General features: G+C 42.2%; 1 protein-coding gene across 1 annotated transcript in view; it reads left to right on the top strand.

Annotated features, from left to right (window-relative positions):
- Nucleotides 1–15,786: 15,786 nt before the first annotated feature.
- Nucleotides 15,787–24,195, top strand: part of LPCAT1 (lysophosphatidylcholine acyltransferase 1) — a gene marked incomplete at its 5' end in the record, with an annotated part of 57,690 nt that continues 49,281 nt past the window's right edge. The window contains 2 exons of the mRNA XM_080639650.1: nucleotides 15,787–15,903; nucleotides 22,619–22,761. Coding sequence (XP_080495776.1) covers nucleotides 15,787–15,903; nucleotides 22,619–22,761 — 260 coding nt within the window. The remainder of the gene's footprint in view (nucleotides 15,904–22,618; nucleotides 22,762–24,195) is intronic.

The following is a 24,195-nucleotide window of genomic DNA, read 5'->3' as shown; positions in this document are numbered from 1 at the left end:
CACTGTAGCCTTCAACTGTAAAATACACAGATAGTTCTGCACCAAAGCCAGACATACCCACATGCATATAGTAATGTGCACTCATACAAATGGATCAGATGCAAGTAACAGAGTTTGGCTTCATGTTTGCAAATTACATTTTTTCTTCCCCTCCCTCCCCTAAAATTCAACTGTTGTAATGTAAGCCTTATTAGATTTTCTACTTATTATTAACCTGGAGGCCCTCCAGCCTCCTCCCTACTCTCTTTCTTATTCATTTTTTAAACTTCTGACCCAATGCAATCTGCCTGCAGGGGCAAATACAGTTATCTCCTTCTAAATTAAAATTGTAACTCATTTGGTACAGTTTACACAAGGCCTCAGCTTTGACACATGCAATTACTATGAACATAGGAGGAACATGATTGCTGAGAGCCACCAGAAACAGAGTTTAATCAGAAAACATGGAGTTGTTCCAGGAGATTTATAATTTCACCACTTGCTATTCTTTCATGTTCCTGAGTGTTCAGATAATTAGATACACTGTTTTTTTGCTTCCCAAGAGGCCAGGGAAAGCAAAATTCCTACTTTTACATTAACAAGATGAAATTATATTGCATATAATCTATAACATTTTTGTTGAGATGACAAATTCATACAACATTAATTTTAGTACTTACAAAATGTTACAAATAATTTGTTCTGTAGTATCGGTATGTATCCCATAGTGTAGACTTACGTGAATTAATTACCTATTCAGATGGATTGCCCAGTCTGGCAGCTTTTACTCACATAAGAACACTTAGATAGCCTATCTTAAAAGGCAGCTTTTTAATATAGATCTTTAAAAAAGTAAGGTTCACATTTTGTGCCCCTATTAGGGAATGAGCCTTGGTGTAGTGGATCAGACTGTAGAGCTTAAGAAAACTGAGATGTTATGAAGCCAGATTCATAGCCCAGCCTGATCTCTGTGCCTCAAGCTCATCTCTGAAAAAGGAATTTTAAGGGTATTTCATGAAGTTCGGTGAAACATAGAGTTGACTCAAAAAGAGACATCACTCACTGTAATCAGAAAGGAAGATGCAGACTTCAGCTATATGCTGCCTTGCATGATGGCATTACATTCTTCTGAGGATAAGGTTATTTACAAATGAAAGCATCTGAACAGTAAATATAAATGAATAGACATATGCAACATTGCGGGGTTTTGTAGTCTTTTTACTGGGGTCTGAATGCATTCATTTTAATTATACTTTAATATCAAGTTTCCGGGGCTGATGGATGGGCCCTGGGAGGACTGTGGGTCAAATAAGGAGTAAGGTTACAGAAAAGGGTTTCACAAAATACTCTGCATAAAGAAAATGCACGGCTGATGGTGTGCTCTGTAGTACAAATGTGATCCTAGAGCTCTGCCTGCTTTTTCAAGAGGCCACCTGCTTTCTATTCCTCCTTTTATGTTAGCCATTAATTTTGCTGCCACAGGCACAATTCATACTTACAAGATTGGAGACTCAGACAGGAGCAGCTGCTGTTTCAAATGGCACTACTCCATTCGCAAGACAGCCAACTCAGCTGCAACAACATCAGTGACCTGGATACACCAAATTCACCAAAAGATAGACTTTTCCTACTCTTTTCTGCTGTGTACATAACAGCAAGGCAAATCCATAAGGCTGGAAGGAAACAATTTTCAAGTAAGAGAAAATTCTGGGAAGAAAGAGTTTGGAAAAGCAACAAAGAGAAAAAAGCAGAAAAAAAAAGGGATTGCATAAGTATTGGTGCTGAGGTTGCCAATCTGTCTCAAGCAAACTGTTTGATCTGTAAGCTTTTCTGGGTTAATATAAACCTAATTTAAGCAACAGTAGTAGTTACCAAATTTATAAAGAGATGGAAAAACAGCGACATGCAGTACCGTCATGTTTGTTTAAGTCTGGGATGGCTGAGTCTAGCTGCAAAGGCAGATTTATTTTATTTGGCACCAGGAATATGATGCTCTGAGCCACTGGCATGCACTGCCCTTCTGGCAGCCTACACCCAGCCATGTCCCTGGGACCCCACACTCAGAAGATTCTGCGGTAGGAAGGCAAAGCACCTGCAGAGCCATCTAGGACTAAGGGAGTCTATGAGGTGAGCCCACACGGGCAACATGTGTTTTTGTTGTTTGGGTTTTTTTACCCCCAAACCCATTTGGTTCATCTCAGCCTATTCTGTGAAAATCCAGTCCAGGGATCCCTGCACCATATTTCCAGAACTGGAAACGCAGGTAGTGCAGTTCAAAGCAGTCTGCTGCTATTACAGGCACAGCTCTTGAACTGCATTGATGCTGGTACAAGGATACAAGCAGACAACAGCCTATGGCCAGAAGGAGGGTCAGAGAAGAGGGAGGGGAGAGAAAAGGATCACAGCATCCCTGAGCAGTCTGCCTTATGTTGCAGTGGAAACACTGCTTGAATCAGTTGACATTTCATCGTGCCCCATGCACCAGGGAATGCTGAAGCTTGGGAGCACTGCTCCAGCAACACACAGAGACAGCAAGGGCTCACAGTGAGTGATTTTGCAATATTCTGGACAGAGAAGAGACTGACTGTTCCCTGTCTCATCCAGTACAAGCAGAAAAAGCCATCAGATTAATTCAGTAGCAGCCACGTTGTAAACAAACAAAAGGAAGTGGCTCACCACACAGCAGATGAGAAACTGAGAGCCAAGAAACTCTTCGCCCAAGAGCCTGTGGCTGCAAGAAGTCTGGTACAGCTCAAACAGAGGCTGCAGGAGCACTTAAAAGATCCTGAGTGTTGTAAGAAAGACCACAGCAGACTCAAGAAATACTCTCAGCCGGGAAAGTTTTAAAAGGGAAGTACATTACAAATTTGCTTTTATTGTTCCCAAGCCATTTGTCTTTGGACACTGCTGAAGACAGGACAATGGATTAGTTGGCCCATGATCTAAGTTGTACCAGTCCAGCCACTCCTCTAACTTTAGACTGATAATCCTACCAGCTTCCAGTAAGCAGCAGCTGGGAGATTTCCAGGGCTGCAGCTAAACTGCTGTGCTCAACAACCACATTAGGCCTATCTTCCAAAAATATGCCTAATCCCGCTTCTTTTAATCTGTTTCTGGACTCCACAACATCTTGCAACAATGAATTCTAAACTTGGATAAATTGTTTATAAGGGCACTTTTCCTTTGTTATTTTAAATATGCCACTTGGCACTTCATTGAAATTGCTCTACTAGCCACATTATGAGAAAAATAGTAAAAATATGATCTTTATCATATTCTTTCTCATACATTCATACAGCTTTTTTCTAGCCTGAAGTAGTTCATTTATTTATGTTTATTTCTAACTCAGCACAAAATTATTCTTTTAAAATGTTAGAAAATACATATCTTAGGAGGTAGCTTTGAGAGTTTAATGTCAAACTCTACTACAGATGAAACATAGGCATGTAAAGGATAAACATTTCTACAAACTATTTGCAACTCCTATTATGGTCTTCTGTTGTGCTGATTTTTTTATTGAATACAGATTCTACATTTGTACTGGACTCTCCTGCACACCTTTGTCCTCAGACACATAAATTGAGCCTAGGGGAGTTTATTAGGACACTGAGTACCGTAATATGAATGTGAAAATACCAAATGTTAAGTATAGCAGTGGGAAACCCACTGCACTTAAAAAGAAAGGACTGTGTAAAGGGATATGCTGTACTTTTACGATGGCAATGAAGATTGACAGTAATAGTGGCAAGATAGGAATGAGGATAGAATAAAAACACTTTTGTAATTAATTTGATTTGTGATGCTAGACTCCTGTGTTTGTAAATAGAGATAAAAGCAAATGCATACACTTCCAGCGTAAAGACAATCTCTGTTGCCCTCTAGAAACAGTTCGAATTATTTGCTGGACCAGCATAGGCTTCCACTAGATGGTGCTCCTAGCTTTAGAAAAGTCATCAACGGATTAACCCGCAGCAATGCAAGAACAAGTTGTAGGCTTGTGAACGAATAAACGTGAAGCGGCTTCTAGCAGATCTCAATCCACCTTCCTAATTTTGCTCTTTCCTCACATCTCCTAAGAACTCACACGCATTTGACAGGCAAACACAAAAAAAAAACCCAAACATCTTCCTAAATAATGCTACACACACACACACTTTTTCTATTTCATTGGCAGACACGGTAGTGTAGATTGAACCCCTCCAGAAGGCATTAATTTTTTTTACTTCTTGGGAAACACCTGCTGATACCTTCCTCTGTACTCTCCTACCTCTGAGTAGCAGAGGAGGTTTTTGATTCACCATTCTGGGTGAGCAAAATGTACAAGAAAAAAGGGACAGACAGAGCTGCTAGAAGGTTGAGCTGCAGATGTCCCTTCAGTGAAACTCTGTGACTGATGGAAGCAGGCTACTTTGCCCTGCCAAGTCAAGCCTTGACTCTGTGCTACAGATTGCATGCCTGTGCTCCTCGTAATACAATGTCTTTTTAGGGAAGCATCATGGGTATTGAGTGCTCAGAACATCGACCAAAATAAAAATAGCTACACTGCCTCTCCCACGTTTATGACCCTCATTACTGAGTATCTCCTCCTGTGCCTTTTTCCTCTGACCCATGCCCCAGTGCTACCTTATAGAGCACCTAGTAGGCAAAGGGACAGGTGGTGGCAGTGGTCAGAGTGGTCCTCATGTCCCTCACAGCTGTAGTCAGGCTGCATTCTCCTGTCCCACAGAACAGAAAAGGCATTGAAGCCGCTGTTAAGGAGTTACAGAAACTCTGCTTTAAGGAGTTGCCACATGCGGATACAGAATGCAGCTCCTTCTTTCATTGCTGCAGGATGACTCCACCTCAACTTAGAATCATAGAATGGTTAGGGTTGGAAAGGACCTTAAGATCATCTAGTTCCAACCCCCCTGCCATGGGCAGGGACACCCCACACTAAACCATGTCACCCAAGGCCTCATCCAACCTGGCCTTGAACACCGTCAAGGACGGAGCATTCACAACCTCCCTGGGCAACCCATTCCAGTGCCTCACCACCCTCTCAGTAAAGAATTTCTTCCTTAGATCCAATCTAAACTTCCCCTGTTTAAGTTTGAACCCATTACCCCTTGTCCTGTCACTACAGTCCCTGATGAATAGTCCCTCCCCAGCACCCTTGTAGGCCCCCTTCAGATACTGGAAGGCTAAATGGTAGTAGGTAAAAACTGTTGTGATTTAGCTGTCTGCCTGGGCTACCTATATGTAAGCTCTCTACCTGGAAAACACATAGGAACAAGGAGATACACCGAGAAACGTCAAGAATTTTGAAACTTACTGAACTTGGTGCAAGAAAAATCAAATTCTGTACATATAATAGATTTGTGTGTGTAAAAAAAATTCAGCCTCTAAAAAAAAGAGCTTAAAACCAAAAGCGGCACACTTCATGACTTCTAATCAAATGTGGTGGAATATAAAGACTAACAAAAAAACCCCAAAACAATAAAATAAATGTTCATTGTACAATTTGCCAACACACCTTTACTGTAAAATACAATGGATTTCCTCTTTGGGCTCTTTTCTATGAGGAAAGAGCACTAAGCAGCAGTTCTGAGTGAAGAAGAGCAACGTGCCAGTGTAACAGAGGTTTTGAGGCATTCACAGAAGAACACAAGACATTCTGGGTTAACTGACCTGTATCATTTGCAGAGGGATATAAAGCTACAGGTTTTGTATGTGGCCTATAGCAACAAATTGCTTGCATGTAATCACTTCCTATATGGTAAATGATACAAGACCAAGAACTGAAAGTATGGTGTATGCACCAGTGTGCATGAATACATATGAATTATTATTATATATTATACTTTAATAAACATGATGCAGCCACAAAGCTTCTGCTGAACTGGGAGGCTACCAAGCTATATTTCTTCCAAGATGGAGAATAAGCTCATGACTAGGAATTTGACATTCATCATAAGGGTGTTCCTCGCACACTGGGGATTCTGGCATGGATCATTTTTGGAAAAGCAGTATAGAAGATTCTGCTCATCATGTCAGACATTAGAAGGCAGCGAGTTGATGGCACGAAAGAAGCAGTCATGGGAATAAAACTTTCCCAGGCTTTCTGAAGAATTCCAAAGAACAGTTAAAATAGAGGAGAAAAAGAATGCTCCATAGCACCAGTTCATCTGAAGAAAAAGATGCCTTCTGAGAAACTACCTTTTAAGTCATTGTCTTTCCCTGACTTCAAAAGCACTTCCTGTTATGACAACAACCTCACTGATGCTCCAGATATAGAACAGATTTTTAGGGCAGTTAGGCCATGAAATATATTTCGACTTGGCTACCTGTCACACTTTGTTTTTTTCTCTGATGCTGACTGTGATCATTGCCCAAGTCCCTGGCTGCCCATGGATCTCCTGTGCAGTTCATCAGTTTAACTCCCTAGCTAAAAAGGTAAAGTCCACCCCTTCCGGAACGATGTCCATTCATGCAGAATGACACATGATCACCTAAACTGATCTCTGTAACTTCTGCCCCAAATCCCAGACAGTAACTTTGTTACTCTGGTAACAATCTCACTCATGCTGCTGCAAGCAAAGGACTGCATGGGCAGACACACTCTCGATTCAAACAGGAGAGCCATGTAATTGAATGCTTATGACATGAGTCATGGCAGTCAGGTGAGGTTCCCGACGACTGGAAAAAGGGAAATATAACCCCCATTTTCAAGAAGGGGAAAGTGGATGACGCAGGGAACTACAGACCAGTCAGTCTCACCTCTGTGCCTGGCAAACTCTTGGAGCAGATTCTCCTGGAAGGCATGCTAAGGCACATGAAAAACAAGGAGGTGCTTGGTGACAGCCTGCATGGCTTCACTAAGGGGAAATCCTGCCTGACCAATTTGGTGGCCTTCTATGATGGGGCTACGAAACTGATGGACAGGGGCAGAGCAGTTGACGTCATCTACCTGGACTTGTGCAAAGCCTTCGACACTGTCCCACATGACATCCTTGTCTCTAAATTGGACAGACATCAATTTGATGGGTGGACCACTCGGTGGATAAAGAACTGGCTGGATGGCCGCACACAAAGAGTTGTGGTCAATGGCTCGATGTCCGGCTGGAGACCGGTAACGAGTGGTGTCCCTCAGGGATCAGTGTTGGGACCGGTCTTGTTCAACATCTTTGTCAGTGACATGGACAGTGGGATTGAGTGCGCCCTCAGCAAGTTTGCCGATGACACCAAGCTGTGTGGTTCGCTTGATGCGCTGGAGGGAAGGGATGCCATCCAGGGGACCTCGACATGCTTGTGAGGTGGGCTGATGCCAACCTTATGAAATTTAACCATGCCAAGTGCAAGGTCCTACACCTGGGTCGCAGCAATCCCAGGCACAGCTACAGGTTGGGCAGAGAAGAGATTCAGAGCAGCCCTGCAGAGAAGGACTTGGGGGTGTATGGTCAATGAGAAAATGAACATGAGCCGGCTGCAGTGTGTGCTCGCAGCCCAGAAAGCCAACCGTATCCTGGGCTGCATCAAAAGGAGCGTGACCAGCAGGTCGAAGGAGGTGATCCTGCCCCTCTCCTCTGCTCTCGTCAGACCTCACTTGGAGTATTGTGTGCAGTTCTGGTGTCCTCAACATACAAAGGACATGGAACTGTTGGAACAAGTGCAGAGGAGGGCCACGAGGATGATCAGGGGACTGGAGCACCTCCCGTATGGAGACAGGCTGAGAAAGTTGGGGCTGTTCATCCTGGAGAAGAGAAGGCTGCGTGGAGACCTCAGAGCAGCCTTCCAGTATCTGAAGGGGGCCTACAAGGATGCTGGGGAGGGACTATTCATCAGGGACTGTAGTGACAGGACAAGGGGTAACGGGTTCAAACTTAAACAGGGGAAGTTTAGATTGGATCTAAGGAAGAAATTCTTTACTGAGAGGCTGGTGAGGCACTGGAATGGGTTGCCCAGGGAGGTTGTGAATGCTTCATCCTTGGCGGTGTTCAAGGCCAGGTTGGATGAGGCCTTGGGTGACATGGTTTAGTGTGGGGTGTCCCTGCCCATGGCAGGGGGGTTGGAACTAGATGACGTCAAGGTCCTTTCCAACCCTAACTATTCTATGAATCTATGATTCTATGAGTGGGAGCCTGAATGTTGTGTTGGGAGGATCAGCTGATTCTGGGCTGATGATCCCCTTGCCCTCTTAATAAATTCATCATCTATGAATGTCATTTCCTTTCTCTCTGGCTTACTGTGATGTGAGCCAGAGAACTACAGTACATGAATTAAAGGATACAGATAGGGCTGCTCTACTGAGGGGCTACAACCACCACATAGGCATGCATCTACCACTGCCTGCTGGGTACTGCATGTGAGTACCTCCGTACTGCTAGCAACGCGCAGGGGCAATAATCTCTCCTGCTCCCTAAGCAAATCCTCTGCTGGCTGACTAATCATTACTGGTGGTTGTGGGTAGAGTCATGTGAAGTCACACAGATGGGCTTAAACCTCATGGAAGACATTTTGTTTAACAGGGGCTGTTCAGTGGACCATCATTATAACTATTCTCTGCCACTGTGTAGCTTTCCTAAGATCTATCCATCCTTGTCAAAGCTTTGGGAAAACAATCTGATCCAGCCAGCAGCAGCACACTACACATGAAGCAAAAGATTATTACTACTTCAGAGGGTTTAAAACTTTCACATTAAATTAATCCTTTCAGTTTTGCCATCCTTACTGTTTGTCATCATGGCTCACTGTTGTAATATATTTCCACTGAAATGTTGCTAACACAAAATGTTGTAGACAAAGAATTGTCTTTTTATTGGCAAGATAACCTTGAATTTAAGAAAATCTACAGAAAAGTTAGGTACAATCAGCCATATTAACTAATAACTCCATTCTCCAACACCTAGAAATCATTCATAGCATGAAGAACAGCTAAGAGTTACTCAGCTCGTACAAGAGGCTATCTAAATTTAACTGCTGTATCATGTTAATGAGAGATAAAATGCCTTGCATCCACAAACAGATGGTGTTATCCCACATTAATAAACTCACTGGAGAACTTAATATGCTTAGATTTAGATGGGTTATTCCACTAGATGACGCAGTCAATGACGCATCCTGAAGGAATGTATCTGTATTTGGCAGTTCTTTATTGTCTTATTCAGTTCTACTGGCTATGCCGTCTGCTCTCCCTGTGTCCTGTCCTGCCTCTGGGTCATCCTGACTGGCAGATACACAGGTACAGCCATTTGCAGTTCTTATCTGTGGAAGCCAAATGCAACTGGAATGAAGCACTCAGAGTTGTACAGCCATGTTTTGTATTTTCACATGATCCCTGGATTTTACTGCCCCCAGGGAAGACCTGTGCATACATCTGTACTTGGAGAGCAGTCATTGTATTCCTGCTATCCCCACCAACACACACACACATACTTTATAGCCCTCTTTCCCCAGCAGAGTGGGGAGGGGTATACAGGTAAGAAGGACATGGATGCCTCTTTCTGCCTTGCCATGTCTCATTTGAGGGCTACAGCTGCCAGGGAGCTGCCATGGGCAGGGGCATGAGCTGGGCATAAAGCCACTGGCACCACTGTGAGTCCCATATGGTCTGTTTTTCACTGCAGGCTGTGATTACCACTTCCCCATAATCTTCTTCCTAAGGCAACAGATTGAATCTGGACATTCTTGCCCAGGGATCTTTTGGCAGCTCCTCCTATTTGCACTTCCAAAAGCATAAAATGTTTGTATGTTATGTTTTGTGTATTTAACCAGTGCTACTAGCTTATAGTAAACAAATATTTAAAACTTATTAAATAGTAGACTTTACTACTTTAGAAAAAGTAAATGAAGCATTTCATGAGATCGGAAAATGGTCTTGGACGTAATTGAATCATGGTATTAATTTTACAAAGGCTGCTTCTGGTGATTTCATTTATATGAATTTGATCCACCTTACCAGGAATCTTTGTGATTATTTTGTTATAAATAACACACAAAGCTTCCTAAAATAAAACATTTGGATATTGCTTTACTTATCTTCTGAATAATGTTAACTTAGTGCTCTTTAAATAAAGGTTGCCTAATACTGTAAATATGCACAGTAACTTAGAAATGAGAAACCATAGGAAGTGGGTGGAAGAGAACATGTGCAAACTGCAAGTTCAAATGTGTTGGAATTCAAAAGGTATTTTCATTAGATACTGTAACATTTGTACAAAGATTCAAGTGTGGAGTCTGCACAAAACTTAAGATGTTCTTATCTACTTTATATAATGTGATCTGGAAGATAGCAAATGTTGTTTCAGTAGTTAGCATTACGACTTGCAGAAATTACCATGACAGTCATATGGAGCTTTAGCTACTGCATACCTTGGGACAGGCTTTAAATACGGGCAGAGAAAATTTGCTTCTTTTGAGGGTAAGTATATCTTACAGATATATCTTATATATAGAATTTAATGGGCTTGCATATTCTACTTGCAAACCACAGATGTACATGAAAAATCACAGAAAAGAATTCAAGGATTTCATTCCCTATCATTCAATATTATCGTATGTCAGAGAGAGACTGTTTCACTTCCTTCGGGTCACTCTTTTCTGTTGGGACTACAAACATAGCATTTTTAGCTAAGACATTCAAAGAATAGGAAGAAGGTGTATGAAGATGAAAAAGAAATGAACGCAAATATAGGGGGCTACAAGCATAGTAAATCACAAAAAAAATTTGCTACTTTAATTTGTACCTAGTCTTTATTTGTGCTCTATGTTCACCTTCATATATCTTGTGTGTGTGGCCATTTACAAGGATGTGGTTTTTCAACAAAGAACTGAGGGGAGTTCAGCCTAGGTCTCAACCATCCCTAAGAACCAACACATTTAAAGGTCAGTGAGATATTACCAGAACTACTATGGCCTCCTTCTTCTGGGTTTCAGTCTAAGAACAGTAAGGGAGAAATAAAATCCACAAGATTAATTGGGATACTCTCGATCGAAGGATCAAGTACGAGTCAGATCTCAGATCCCAGAGCAATTTGTTCCACAGTCTTGGCTCAGCCTTTGAAAAAGATGAGCAAGGCTCCACTTGTTCAAAATTTCTTTTTGTCAACTGGGGAAGGATGGAATAAGCATGCACAGCTCCTGAGGAAGAATTCTCTCACCTTCATAATGGTAGGTATTTCCAGTGGTGTGCAGGGGCAGGGTTTGTACAGCAAGTGCAGACTGCTCAACACCTGGCAAAAACTCAGTGACACCAAACACATATGCCTTCTTCCAGACCAGTACTGAGAGACCAGCATCAGGTGGGAACTGGCAAGTTTGTTTGCAATTGCTAAAGACAAGGTTATGCACGAATTATATCCTGAGGCGAAAAGTACATATTAACAATTATTTCTTGAACACCTTGAATTATATTTCCTTGTTTCCTACAAATTCATGAATGAGGGAGGTCTCATCTTTTTTTTTTTTTTTTTTTTTTGGTCACAAAGGCCTCTTACTTTTTCAGGCTAACACATCAAAGGTAATACAGCACTACCATAACAAGAAACTGCTGTTCTTCCCACAGACTGGCCACTAACTCCAGACATTCCTTTCCTGATTCAAGGAAGTCAGATGGATTCTGCATTTCTTCACAAATCAGAAGAAAAACGTGAGCACATTTTCATTGCTAAATCTGTACTACAGCTAATAATTTAACATGAACTTATTTTATTTTCTCTTCACAGAATAATTTTTTTTCCAAATATTTTTAAAACCTTTCCTGGTTTAAACACTGAAGAGACTTGCAATGTGGGAGTCATAAGGGAAAAAGTAAGAAATTATTAAAAAAAAAAAACAACAACCCCACAAAAAACCCCTACAGAATATGTGAAATCAACTGTAGAAAAGTTGCTTAAAGGGTGGGGATGAACCTGAACTGGTTTTGAACAAGTATCAGCTGATTCTGCCAAATGGCCATCAAGGTCAAGGACCATCATAAAAATCAAAGCAAGGACTTTTGCTAGGCAACAGCTTTTTTTTTTTTTTTTTAATAAAGTTCAGTGCTGTGGTCAACATATTTACTTTTTACAAATGTTTCCTTGATTTAGAGAAAACCACTTCAGTTTAGCTGTTAAATATTGAATACTCCATTTCCCACATCAAGGTTTACAGAAGCATATTTCATAATTAATATTTGTATGCTTTTTATACATGAGTCCTCTTATTTGTACAGCTCCCTATAAATCATACCAACGAATGACAGAAAGGACCAATTAGAGCTTTTGCACAACAGGGTAGAATGGCACTTACATGTTTGTGCAGCCTCATTTTAATGGTTTCAGGTTTCACAGTTTCCCTGAGGAGATTATTTGAGAGCTTACTGCAATTTATTCTCATGATAGGCAGCTTTAACATTTCCTTCTCCAATTGTATCATAATATACTTACATCCAACATAACGTATCACACATTTTCTCCTCTCATGGAGCAAGGTAGATTCCATAAATCCTGCAAGAAATTCATCACCTTTCCTTATGTCCTTGTAAATCCTTATGCTACGTAGCATATGCCAACCTTGTCAGCAACATCATAGGGCTCTTTTGCACTTTGCACAAAAAGTAGCAGTCAAACTGCAATACTATAGATGTACTTACTCAAGTACATCTTAATTCAAATTAACTCGAAAAAGGAAGACAACATATTTAAAAATTATTAAGCCATATGTTGCAAGAATAAAATACTGCCCTTTTTTTATGCATGCTTGCAGAGTCTTACTCCCACCTTCTCAGGGTCATATAATAACATTCCAGGAGCAAGTTTCATCACGTGTCTCTGAAAGGATCCAAATAAACTTTCCAGTTCACTGCACAGAAAGCAGTAGCATCCTGTACATGTGGCTTATTCTGCCCTGCCATGTGGGCTGGCCCCTTCACCCCTCTGTTTATGGTATGCCAAACCGGTTTGTTTGCAGACTCCCAGTCTGCCTTTCCCATTCAAGCTCTGCCACAGGACTGCCCCTGTTCCAGGGCTCATTTTCTTTCACGAGAAACAGGGTATAGTTCCATCTTCTTACACTTGCAGATTAAAGGGACTGCAGAGGTGGGGAAACACATTTCTGCAAATGGCTGTGCATTTTAAGTGACCTCTCTTAAGTTATACAGATCACAGCAGAATTTTAAAGAAAACAAATGAGAAACAAAATCCAGGGAAGCACCTCTTAACCTCCAAATAGTTCATGGACTCTAAAACAACCTAGAAGACGGCCATCAAATTACAATTAATGGGACATTATTCCTACCCAACAAATGAGTCCTTTAAAACTACAAAGTCTCCTGGAACCTCTTTCAGTTGGTACAGATGTGGTAATTAGAAGTTAAGGAACCCATGATAGAAGTAATAAAAAGTTAGAATACTGTTTGTACACTCAATAATAGAGAACAACTACCCTAACAGTGAAGGTTTAAGAGCTAAAGGAGCAGGCAGGTGTCTAATGCTTCACTTGATTTTAAAATTATGGAAGATGCTACAAATACCAAAAACTCTGATGCGGCTAATAATAATATTAGATCATTTTTGGAAGCTGGCTTTAGAAAACTAACAACTGCCAGAACTGAAGTAGCCTGCTTGCACCCTACAGCTGAACATCTTCAATACCCTCATCACACTTTATGTCTTGTCCCTACCAGTCAGGGAATGAGTGTGTGTGCTGGAGACCTCCCATGGGAGAGATTTATGAGAGCAGATCCCTGTGGGGAGCTACAGTGAACTCCTCCCTGGCTATGTGGCATGCGGGCCCTGTTGGAGGGAGTCTCTGCTTCATTCTTCAAGTAATCTGTCGTTTATTATTGAAATCAGCCTCATATGGCTTGAAGTCACTGGAGAGGGAGAAAATGAGAGAGCAGCCAAATCATCTGGAATGCAGCTAAAATGCTTTAGAGGGCTTAAGGTTAAAAGAGATAACTGGATCACATACTCTGACTGTGGGCCAGTAAGTCTTTATCACTACTCCCAAACTGAACCAAGAAGCTAGTTTATCATTAAACCATCATTTATCATTTGCAGTAAGTTATCTCAGCTCCCGGCCGCTGATTCTTCCTCTACAAATTTCCTGCCATTTTAAAAAGCTTTGGCATGTGGTACTTTTTCCTTGGGAAGGGATTTGAACACTGCAGTAAAGCCATCTCTTAAAGATCTTTTTTGACAAATTAGATTGATGTAGCTTTTTTAATGTATTGTTGTAAGAAGTTTGCTCCAGTACTGTCCAGCACCACCTGATCTTTAATGTCTGAGCTACCCACTTTATTCTAGTATCACTCTCATTAACGCACACAATAACTGATTTCCTGTACACCAATCCTGGTAGTAAGTACAACAGTCACCCTGGACACAACACACTGGGACTTTATTTGTAATAGTTTGCTTGAAATTGTTTTTAGACCGTCTTTTCCAAAACCTAAGCTCTCATTCCGGAGGTATGGCTTGTATTGTTGGAAATATATAGACATCTGGCTGCTAAAGCTTGTGTGAAAGTGCTAATTTCACTGAACTGTCCAGATGACACTGCAGTTGCTCTCACAGTAGTTTACCAAGTTACCATGTAGCACACCCATGGATGTTATTAACAACGAGTTTATTTTGGATGTTTGGTAAAAATCTTTGAAGTCGCTGAGCCTGCAAAACCTTGCAATCCCCGATATGATGACAATTAACCTCTGAAATTTTTCTAGTTTTTCAAGCAGAAACTATGTATCTGTTCAACACGTTCAAAGGCATTAGCCATTGGAAGGATATATGGACTCGGAGACCATTTTACATTTTTAAGCTTAATGATTAGCAACTGTAGTAATGAATTTTTTACAGTTACTTTTATCAATTTACCTTTGAATGTCACAGAACAAGGCTATCAGACCTGTTTTATAAGACCTGTGATGATTAAGGATATGTTACATATTTATCAAATGGCTAGCGTGTCTTTTCCACTGTTTTGCTTGTGGCTGATGTTAAACAGTCAAGAACTGTACAGGTCATTCTGCTTGATCTTTTGACAATGGGTAGAGCACAAGCGCTCTTTTATTTCTCAATAACTTTAAAGATTTATTAAATCCCACGCTTAGCTACTTCCTTCACCAACTCTGCCAAGATCCCAGAGTGCAAATTAGCTAGACTCTTCATTACAAACCACGTAAGCGTGCTTGGAAGAGAAGACTTCTCACAGACCCTAAAACAAGAGGCGATGCGAGTACACCTTGCTTCATCCAGGTGCGGCAGAGATCTTCATTCAGTATCATCGATTGCCGTGTCGTTACTGCTCCAGCATCTAAGATCCACCTCAGCCAGACTCCCCTCAACACTTTTTACTTCCCTTTGACGTTTTTCAAGCTCCCCTCACCTGCCCCAAGCCCAGCAGTTGCATCCGACAGAGGTGCAGCCCCAGGCCCCTGGCTCCCCCTCAGCCGTCCTAACACGGGGCTCTCCTCGCGGCCGCCCGTTACTAGGCACGGGGACCATGATCTCTCCACGCCTCACGGGGTACGGCGGGCGAGACCGCCCTCCCAGCATGCCCCGAGAAAAACGGTCGGAGGGAGGGTGGGTGGGCACTCACAGTACCCCCCTACTCCTCCACCAACCCGACGCGGAAACCGGGGCCCAACGGCGCCGCTGTAGCCGGCGCACGGCGCGCATGCGCGGATCCCCCAGGAGGGCGGGGGCCGGTGTCTAGTGGCGTGTGAGCTGGCTGCCGGTGCTTGCCCGTCTCTTTCTCTCCCTGCTGCCGCTACTCGGGGATTAGCGGTCGCTGTGCAGCGTCCGCTCCCTCTCCCGTCTTGGGCCGCGCCGGACCGAGTCCTGCCCCGCCATGAAGTTGAGCAGCCGCGGCCGGGGATGCTGCGTGGCCGGCAGCCGGGAGCGCGGGCCGCCGCCGCGGAGCCCCTTCGTGCACCAGCTGCGCCTCAGCCCCCTGGATAAAGCCAAGGTAGGGGCGCGCAGGGCCTGCCCTCCCTCAGCCCCCTTCCCGCCGCCGCTTTCTGCGCGTCCCCCGCGGCGGGCGGGGGCACCCATCCTGCCGCCGGCGCTTTGTAAGCCGCCGGGGCGGTGAGACCGGGGAAAACCGGGGCGTGTGTGTGTGTGTGTATATGTATATATGTGCGTATTTGCTCGCAAGCCAGGCTTGTGAGGGCTGCGGCGGGCGGGCGGGAGCAGCGCGGTGTGGTGCCCGCGGAGGGCGGGGGCTGGGGGTGGCCGTGGGGCGTGGGGGCTCCCGGAGCTGGCGTCCGCCGCTCGCAGGGCGTGCTCTGAACTTGAGCACCGCCGCCTGCTTTAAACAATTCAAAATAAACCACATATTTTCTTTTTTTACATGGTTTTGTGTCGTGTTTTATTGGTTTTCCGGGTTTTGTTGTTGCTGGTTTTGGGTTTTTGGTTGCTTTTTTTTGTTGGTTGGGGCCGGGGTTGTTTAGGTGTTTTTTACTTTAATGGAGGTAGGGGAACAGCGCTCTGGAGGCCCTCTTTTCCCAGCATCAAGTTAAGGTATGCTTGGGCCATGGCATCTCGTGCATCTGAAGTTTGGCCCCTGGGTAAGTGATCCCTGCGGCATAATTCACCCATTGTACAGGTTGCTGTAAGCTGACGGGAATTGGTATTAAAATGTAAATTTGCAGTTGTGTAGCTTCTTGTTTGTTAGTTGGTTTGTTTCTTCCTCCATGTCTCTGCCTCAGTTGCCTCGTGTGATGAGCAGTAGGTGGCTGGATATTCAGGATGCGTGGCCCTTGCCTTAGGCTGTCGGTAAGATCTGGGTCATTTGCTGGATGAAGAAATGCCGTCAAAGGCTCACCTAATCAGGGCTGGCCATTTCTATTACTTTCATTACTGTAGTGCTTCAGTTCCTTAAAGCTGTTGTTTTGGGGGCCTAATAGCCTACATGGAAATTAAGATCCACTAATACTGAACCTCTCCAATCAAAGGTCTTAGATCCATCTTCAATTTAATCTACGTTCTGAGTGAAGTTGATTGTTACATTGTCCTGTTGCTGTCCAGAGACTTAACACAAGACATGTCTGGCCTGACATACAAAACATTGGAATGTGTCTCATGTTAAGTATCTGACAGCCAAGGAATTCACAGTAGACTCCAGTGAAAAGGCCTTTACTTTTCTAAATCAAGTTTCCTGGTATGTGTTTAGTGGTTACTGAAAAATTGTTGCTTGAATGGGAGAAGGGAGAAAAGGTTTGTGCTATTTGCCTTGTTTAGTTGATACCTAGAGCTTCCTTGATAAATTACATAGTTGTAATGATTTCTTTTCAGTGTAACCTTACTTTGTTCCTTAAGTCATGCTTCTAAATAATTATTGAGGTAGAAGTCTTACAGGGACCAGAGAGAAGCAAAGATACCATGCATTCATATGGACTGGGATTGTATCCAAGTGTAACAATAACTGTTTTATGTTGCAGTGTTAATGTATTTTTTAATGTAGCTTTCTACTTGCTTGTTTATAAGGAATCTTAAATATGCTGTTGAGAGGGCAGAGTGCTGGTTTCACAGTTTTTGCAGTGTTGAATCTCACAGGAGCTACTAGCATTGCTCATCTGTTTAGTCCTAACAGACCCTTCAGCTGCTTCACCAGCAAAGTGACTTCTGCCTTCTGTGTGGGCTGCCCTGCATGCCTATATGAGACATGAGCTTTGCCACTGTATTTCAAGAATGTTATTTTCAATAAAAAATTGTAAGATGTGTTTAAAGCTCTGTAGTTTTTTTACAGCATAGGGACTGAAGGAATAGACCCACAAAAGAGTGTGGCTTGATCTTGTTTTTTAGATGTGCTTATTGATGTGCAGTGACACGGAGTTCTTCAACCCAGCCTCTCTTGCAGTCATATTTATGCAGTTTCCTTTGAGGAAAAAGCACACAAGCTGACATACAGAACTGTGATAGATTTTCTTCTGTTCCTTAATCATGCTCTCCTAACCTCTTCACTGATTAAAAGTTGTGCTTGACATAGAGGCTGTTGAAGAGCTGTGGAACACTTCCACTTCTGAGAAATGCTGCTCTTCCAGAAAGGGAGACTTCTTGAATGGAGAGGCTGCTTTACAGTGAATTGCAGCAGTGTGCATTCTCTTCCATGCAGTCTTGGCCTTTTACTGAGGGTTTGATGTGAAGTATTACAGCTGAACTCACTTCCTGTTCAGCTGTAGGCACATACTGTGTCACAGGTTTTTCTGTCTCCCCTGTGAATATAACGGGTGAGTTCTGGGATTGCAAAGCTTATTGGTTTAGAATAAGGTTAGAAATGTGGGGACTGGAGGTATGTGAAGAGGTTGGTGAGCACAGGGGAGTGGGAGACAAGGCTGCTTTGTCTGTCAGATAGTCCCATTATCTTCACTACCTCCTCATCTTTCCCTCATCCTGCACTCTGCAATAGAGTAGGTTAGGTTTTTTACTCATTAATAGAATTCACAGTAAATGCATTTTAGTGCATTTTAGCCCAAGACTCTGGGAGTGAGGAAAAAAAAAATAAAATGTAGAGGATGAAACAACTGCAAAGAAGAATAACAACAAAATCTATTTGAGTGCCAAGGAATTGTTCACATCGTCTTTTATTGACTTTATAAAAATGGGGAGATAACAGGAGTGTAAAAGCAATAAGGCTGTTTGAGACCTGAGTTTCATGCTTCCTGTAGATATAATGGCTATTTTACTCTGATCAGAGGGTGACAGTGGAGATCATTCTTGCAGTTACCTGTTTTATTTTAGTACTGTAATAAAAATACCCTTTCTGAAAGAGACAGACATGGTTTCATTAGCCATGAATTTGATTCATCCTCATCATCTTCTGGGCACTTAGCACATAAGTCAAAGCTCTTGATTCTAGTTATCTCTGCAGAATAGGCAGAAGCATTACTGGAGTTATCACAAAGTAGGTTTGTTTCCCTGCCACTTAAAAATACAATACAATGCCATTTTCCTTTCTTCTAGTGTTTATGGCGCTTTTATTGCACCAATGCTGGTGTTCCTTTGGTGCCTTGGTGAGCTGATTTGTCTCATTAAACCAGCATATTATTGTGGTTTTCTGTATTCTGATTGTTTTCTTTTGCTGAGATTGCTTTTCTTCACTCTAATGAGCTGTATTGGCTCCTTGCAAGCTCGGATAGTGCTTGAGGTGACTCAAGGGGAGGATTGGGAGAACAGTGAACAGGACCATGCTCTTCAGCAGCAATGGTCTGTTAGACTGGCTTAGTTGCACATGAAACTTTCTACTCTGGTATTTATCTCCATGATTATGCCAATTGGGGAACTTGCAGATTGGGAATGTGGGTAATAAGAGAATTGTTGAGGGATGAATTCCTAGCTCCTTCAGTGCTATCTTTGGTGAATTGAGGCTATAAGAATGATAATAGTGAGGAAGTGAAAGCGTAGAGCGAGATGTAGTCTCTCTCTGACATATTTAAAAGAAAAATCAAAACCTTTACCATGCTACATGTGCAGTTCATTATTCTGTTTTCTTTGTTCAATATGTGACCATTAATTTGTAGTAAATAATGGAAAATTTTTTGTGAATAAGCTGATTTTAATAATGTTTCTCACTGTATTACTAATTTCAAAGATGCTTTCTTTCAGTTTCTTTTTGCATAAGAGATGTGATACTGACTTTCAAGCCAGGAAATAGAAACATAAAGAAAGAGGAGACAAGGGTGCTCTGTGATTCTGTTGCTCAGTGCTTAGATATATATGACCTGATATACTGGAGAACTTAAAAAGGATTTAAGTTCATATTTTATACTTCAATTGTAAGTTCAAACTCAAATCTGAATGCAGAGTCTCTAAATGAGGAGAACATACGATACCTATTTAGTTTAAGTGACTTGCCTTACATCAGATTGAAGCCTTTCTGACAGAAGAGTAGAGTACAACTGCCCAGGGCAGCCTTCTGTTACAAGCTGTAAGACCATCCTCTCCCTTCCTGCTGTCTTCCTTGAGTCTTTCACAACGTACACTGCCACTTCTGAAAACCAAGTAGGATTCTGTAGACCAGCAAATGTTAAATGACCTGTAGTCAAACCCCTCTTGACAAAATTGGTCATGAGCTGAACCTTTTAAGGTATGCTCCAGATGGACCTTTAGGGTTTGTTTTAATGTATTCAAAACATGGGTGTTTAGATATGAGTTATTACCAGATAGAATTTCTGATTTTAACAGAAAACATGTTTGAGTGAATGTCCTAAATATGTAAAGATATAATCACAGAAATGCCTGGACAAGGTCAGACCAGGAGTGTGTATCTCCTGCATTCTGATCTTGTACAGTAGTCAGTAGGGACAGGATCTTCTTCCTTTTTCTGTCTCACACTGTCTGTAGGTGTTACAGCTTTCTTACTCTGAAAAGTGTCTGAATGTAGATATAGACTGAACTGCAGTTCAAATGTTAGTGTCTTTGTTGATTCCTAGCCTTCTAAAGGAGCCAAACATACTTGTCTCCTAAATTTCTTCATGGCCGCCTGCTAAAAAAGGTGCTGGTGTCACAGCCAGATGTTACACCGTTGTAGCTGGAACTGCTTCTTGCTGTCCATTGCTACAACTGCTGTCTCTGGACACAGAAGACCAAGAGGCCTTTTCTGCACATTTATGCCATCTTTCCTGATCTTATGCATGCTACGACTGCTACAGTTCTGTGATGTGACTCTAACGTGATCTTGATATAAGGAATTGCTACAAAGATGTGAAGGACTGAATGGCTCATCACCAGTCACTTGCCATTCAGCTCTGCCCTGGTATAGGAGGAGGCTTGGAGAAGTGGAAGGGAAAGGGTGAGAATTGCAGAGGACTGTGTCTTCACCTGCATTTTGTTTCCCTTTTTTCTTGACAGCTGGTCTTTCTCATTTTACAGACTTTGAAGGCAGCTTCTCTTTTTTTCTACTTTGCAGAGGAATGCTTCCCTGTTTCCTGCGGGTCATGGTGGTCTTGTCTATGGATGCAGGTTGCACTAGTTGGTATGACTTCAGTCTGACCACTGCACTTCAGGAAGTTGTACTGGTTAATCTGGGAAATTAGCCTATCTAAGACAGAAATTCCTTCTTTCAATTCTGCAAAATGGAGCAGTTCATCAAGGGACTGCTTTCAGGGAGTGAGGCCATGATTGTTATAAGATGATGGTACCAGTTGGAAACATCACTGTAAAATCTAACATTGCAATGGGTTGGTAGCTTAGGCTTTTCTCCTGCTGTGTGTTCCCTGCCTCTACCCTAGATCTACAGAGATGTGCAGCTTCAGGTTGAATTGTTTATTGAGCTGTTTTGAGAAGTGAAAGGAAGCAGGAACTGATCAATGGGAGAATGAGCTGCATGATGACTAGATCTGCATTATGGAAAGAAGAATATGAATAATACGTTCCACAGCAGCCTGGAGATGCATCAGATCAAGCACAACATGTGACGGCACCTTATGCCTCATTACTCATCCTTGCCCAGCCATTGTGGTGCTCAGAAGAGCTTTTCTGCCTCATCTGGTACAACTGTGAATATGCAGCATATTTCCTTTTGAGTTTATTCCTTGTGTAGTCCTTATTTTTCATAGTGTCATCTTCATCTTCTGCTAGCCTCTGTTGTACAGGTCGAGGAACATTGGTGCTACCTCAGTCAGCTTCAGTTTTCGTTTCCATCTCTCCCTTAGACAGTCATCTGGAGCTGTACCCTCCTCCACTTTAAGAGATTTTTTTTCTTTCTTCCTGTCCCTTGAGTGAGAAACAGAGGACTCTTGTCTCCTGGAGCTGTTTCCTGGGCTAAGTGGATTGTTGCACACTGAGTAGCTAAGTTGTGTTTTCCGGAGGACAGTTGGGAACAACTCCAGACAGATAAGGAAAGGCCCTGCTTCTGAAGCAATTCTTCAAGAGACTGTGGGAGAAGTTCCAACATGACATGTTTTTCACTAGAGTTGAAGGCAGAGGTCTGACTGGCTGGGAAAGGGCTCTGAGAGCTAGAGCATTGGGAGGAGGTGCAGAAGCAACTATGTTGGCTAGGGCTTCCCAGGGGAGGATAACTTCTTGAAGACCTCTGCTTTCCAGGGGGTTGTACCTGTTAGAGCAGACCTGTAGTTGAAACTCATAATATGTGTCTGGATGTTTGTTCAGAGGTCTCTGCACTGTGCTACCCACTGTGGTTCCCCACAGCTTCTGGTTCCAAGAACCTACTGCAGAGGAACAGATGCCTGCCCAGTCCTGGAAGAGTTTTCCAGGTTGGTTCCTGTACTGCTGTGTCAATGCGCTGTTCTGAAGTAATGTACATCACTGACTGGGAGCTGCTGTGGTGGACCAATTTCTCTATAGTGCAATAAGATTTATAACACACCCATGCTAAATATTTACTAAGTGTGAGGCTGCAGAAAGGGAAGAGAATGCAGATATATTCACTGACAAACATAGGGTCTGAAGAAGCGTGGAAAGCTACGACTTCATTAGCTTTAAAGAGTGCGCTGTGTTTCAGCTATAATGAAGATTGGTGAATATAAAATTGTTGCACATACACTACAATTATTTGTTTGGAATTGAAGCATATTCTGCTGGTTTTAACATTTTTAAGTTAAGGCTTCTGATCAGTTTCCAGGAGTCGCTGTTGAGATTCAGTCTAAGATCGTGTTACAATAATGCTTTTTCTTTTTTTTTTTTTTTTTTTTTTTTTTTTCAAATTTCTTTTTATTTTGCAGATTGCCTTCATGACCCTGACTCTGTTTCCTATCCGACTCTTTTTTGCTGCTTTTATGATGTTGCTGGCCTGGCCTTTTGCATTCATTGCTTCAATGGGACCTGATGAGCAAGTGCTTGAAAAGCCCCTCTCCTGGTGGCGAAAGTGAGTCACTGATATGGTGAAATACTGAGAGAATCATTATTTAGTTCAGCGGTTTGGGAAAGAGAACATTGGAAATACCTGACATCTGTCCTACAGATCTGCTTTTCTCTTCGGAATTAAAATATAAGAATTATTATTTAAACACTCCTTGGATGGGAAACTAAAAATACCTCAACTGTTTGATATACCAGGAGATACAAGAATTACAGGGAGAAAAACTGATCATCACTGGCCTCTTTATTAAGGATGTAGTGCAAAGCATCATTGTGACATCCTTCAATTTCAATTATTCCTGTAGTGTCAACTTCCTGTTATGAAGAGTGACACTACGGAATGTGCCCAGATTTCATATTCTAAATTGTTGTTTTAAACTGCTTCACCCCATTTACTGCTGCCTTGTGACAGATTGACAGAACTTCTGTTGATTCTGAGGGCTTGCCCCATGCTTTGGTGCTTATTAATAAGTCTGTGCTCATTTTGATATTGGAAAGCTAATTAAGGTAGAATGTAAGATAGTGTTCACCCATCCACGAAAACTGCCATTTGAGGAGTAAGAAAGGTGTGTATCACCTCTCTCTGTAGAGAACTTTAAAATTAGGAGCTGGCATTACCATCAGGGAAGCTGAATCTATTTTGCATCACAGGAGGGAAGGAATTTGGGAACCACAGACATGTGTCACTTTGCATTTCATTTGGAATCCTATCAGTATAATAACTAAAGGAATAATAGACTGCAATCAACCTTCCATAGAGTTATTTTGAAGCTTTTTAGATTGTCCCTTCCCCATTTAATCCACTTTTTGTGTCACCCTGCTTTCCAGCCTCCAGTCCCTGTGAGTATAACAATTCGTAGTGTTTGGTTTTGGCACTCTGTGGGTTCAAAGTAAATGCTTCTCTTTTCATGACTATCAGTTTAAAAAAACAAGCAAAAAAACCCTCATAAAAAAAACACCAAACCAACCCACCACAAAACAAACAAACAAAAAACACACTTGAGGAGGAGATGGGGAAAAGGGAAGAAGGTAAAATATTTCCAAAGCTCCAAGGTATGTTCTGTAAGCATCCGCCTGTTTGAGAATCTCTGCCCTACATTTTTGCACTGTTTTGTTTGGGTGAACTTAAACCCAGTAATCAGGGTTGTTGCATTCTAGCAATATCCTAATAGCATTTTTCAGCACTGAGTTTATTAAAGCTTTTTTTTAGTGTTACTAGAAAGCATTATTGAACATGGTATAGAAGAAACTCAGCAGTCATAGTCTGAATCAGTTTAGTGATCTTACTATGATTAAAACACATTAATATTCAGGCATGAATTGAAATTAAATGGCTTCTTACCTTAAAAGTGGTCTTAAACCTGCTGAGAAAGAGGAAACAGAAGTCTGTATAGTGTTCCTGCTCTGAGCAGCATATCCTATCTGCAGTTATTTCAGGCTT

The sequence above is a fragment of the Psittacula echo genome (assembly GCF_963264785.1).
Source record: "Psittacula echo genome assembly, chromosome: 2".
In the NCBI taxonomy this organism is placed as follows: Eukaryota; Metazoa; Chordata; class Aves; order Psittaciformes; family Psittacidae; genus Psittacula; species Psittacula echo.
This window is presented reverse-complemented; position numbering and strand designations above follow the sequence as displayed.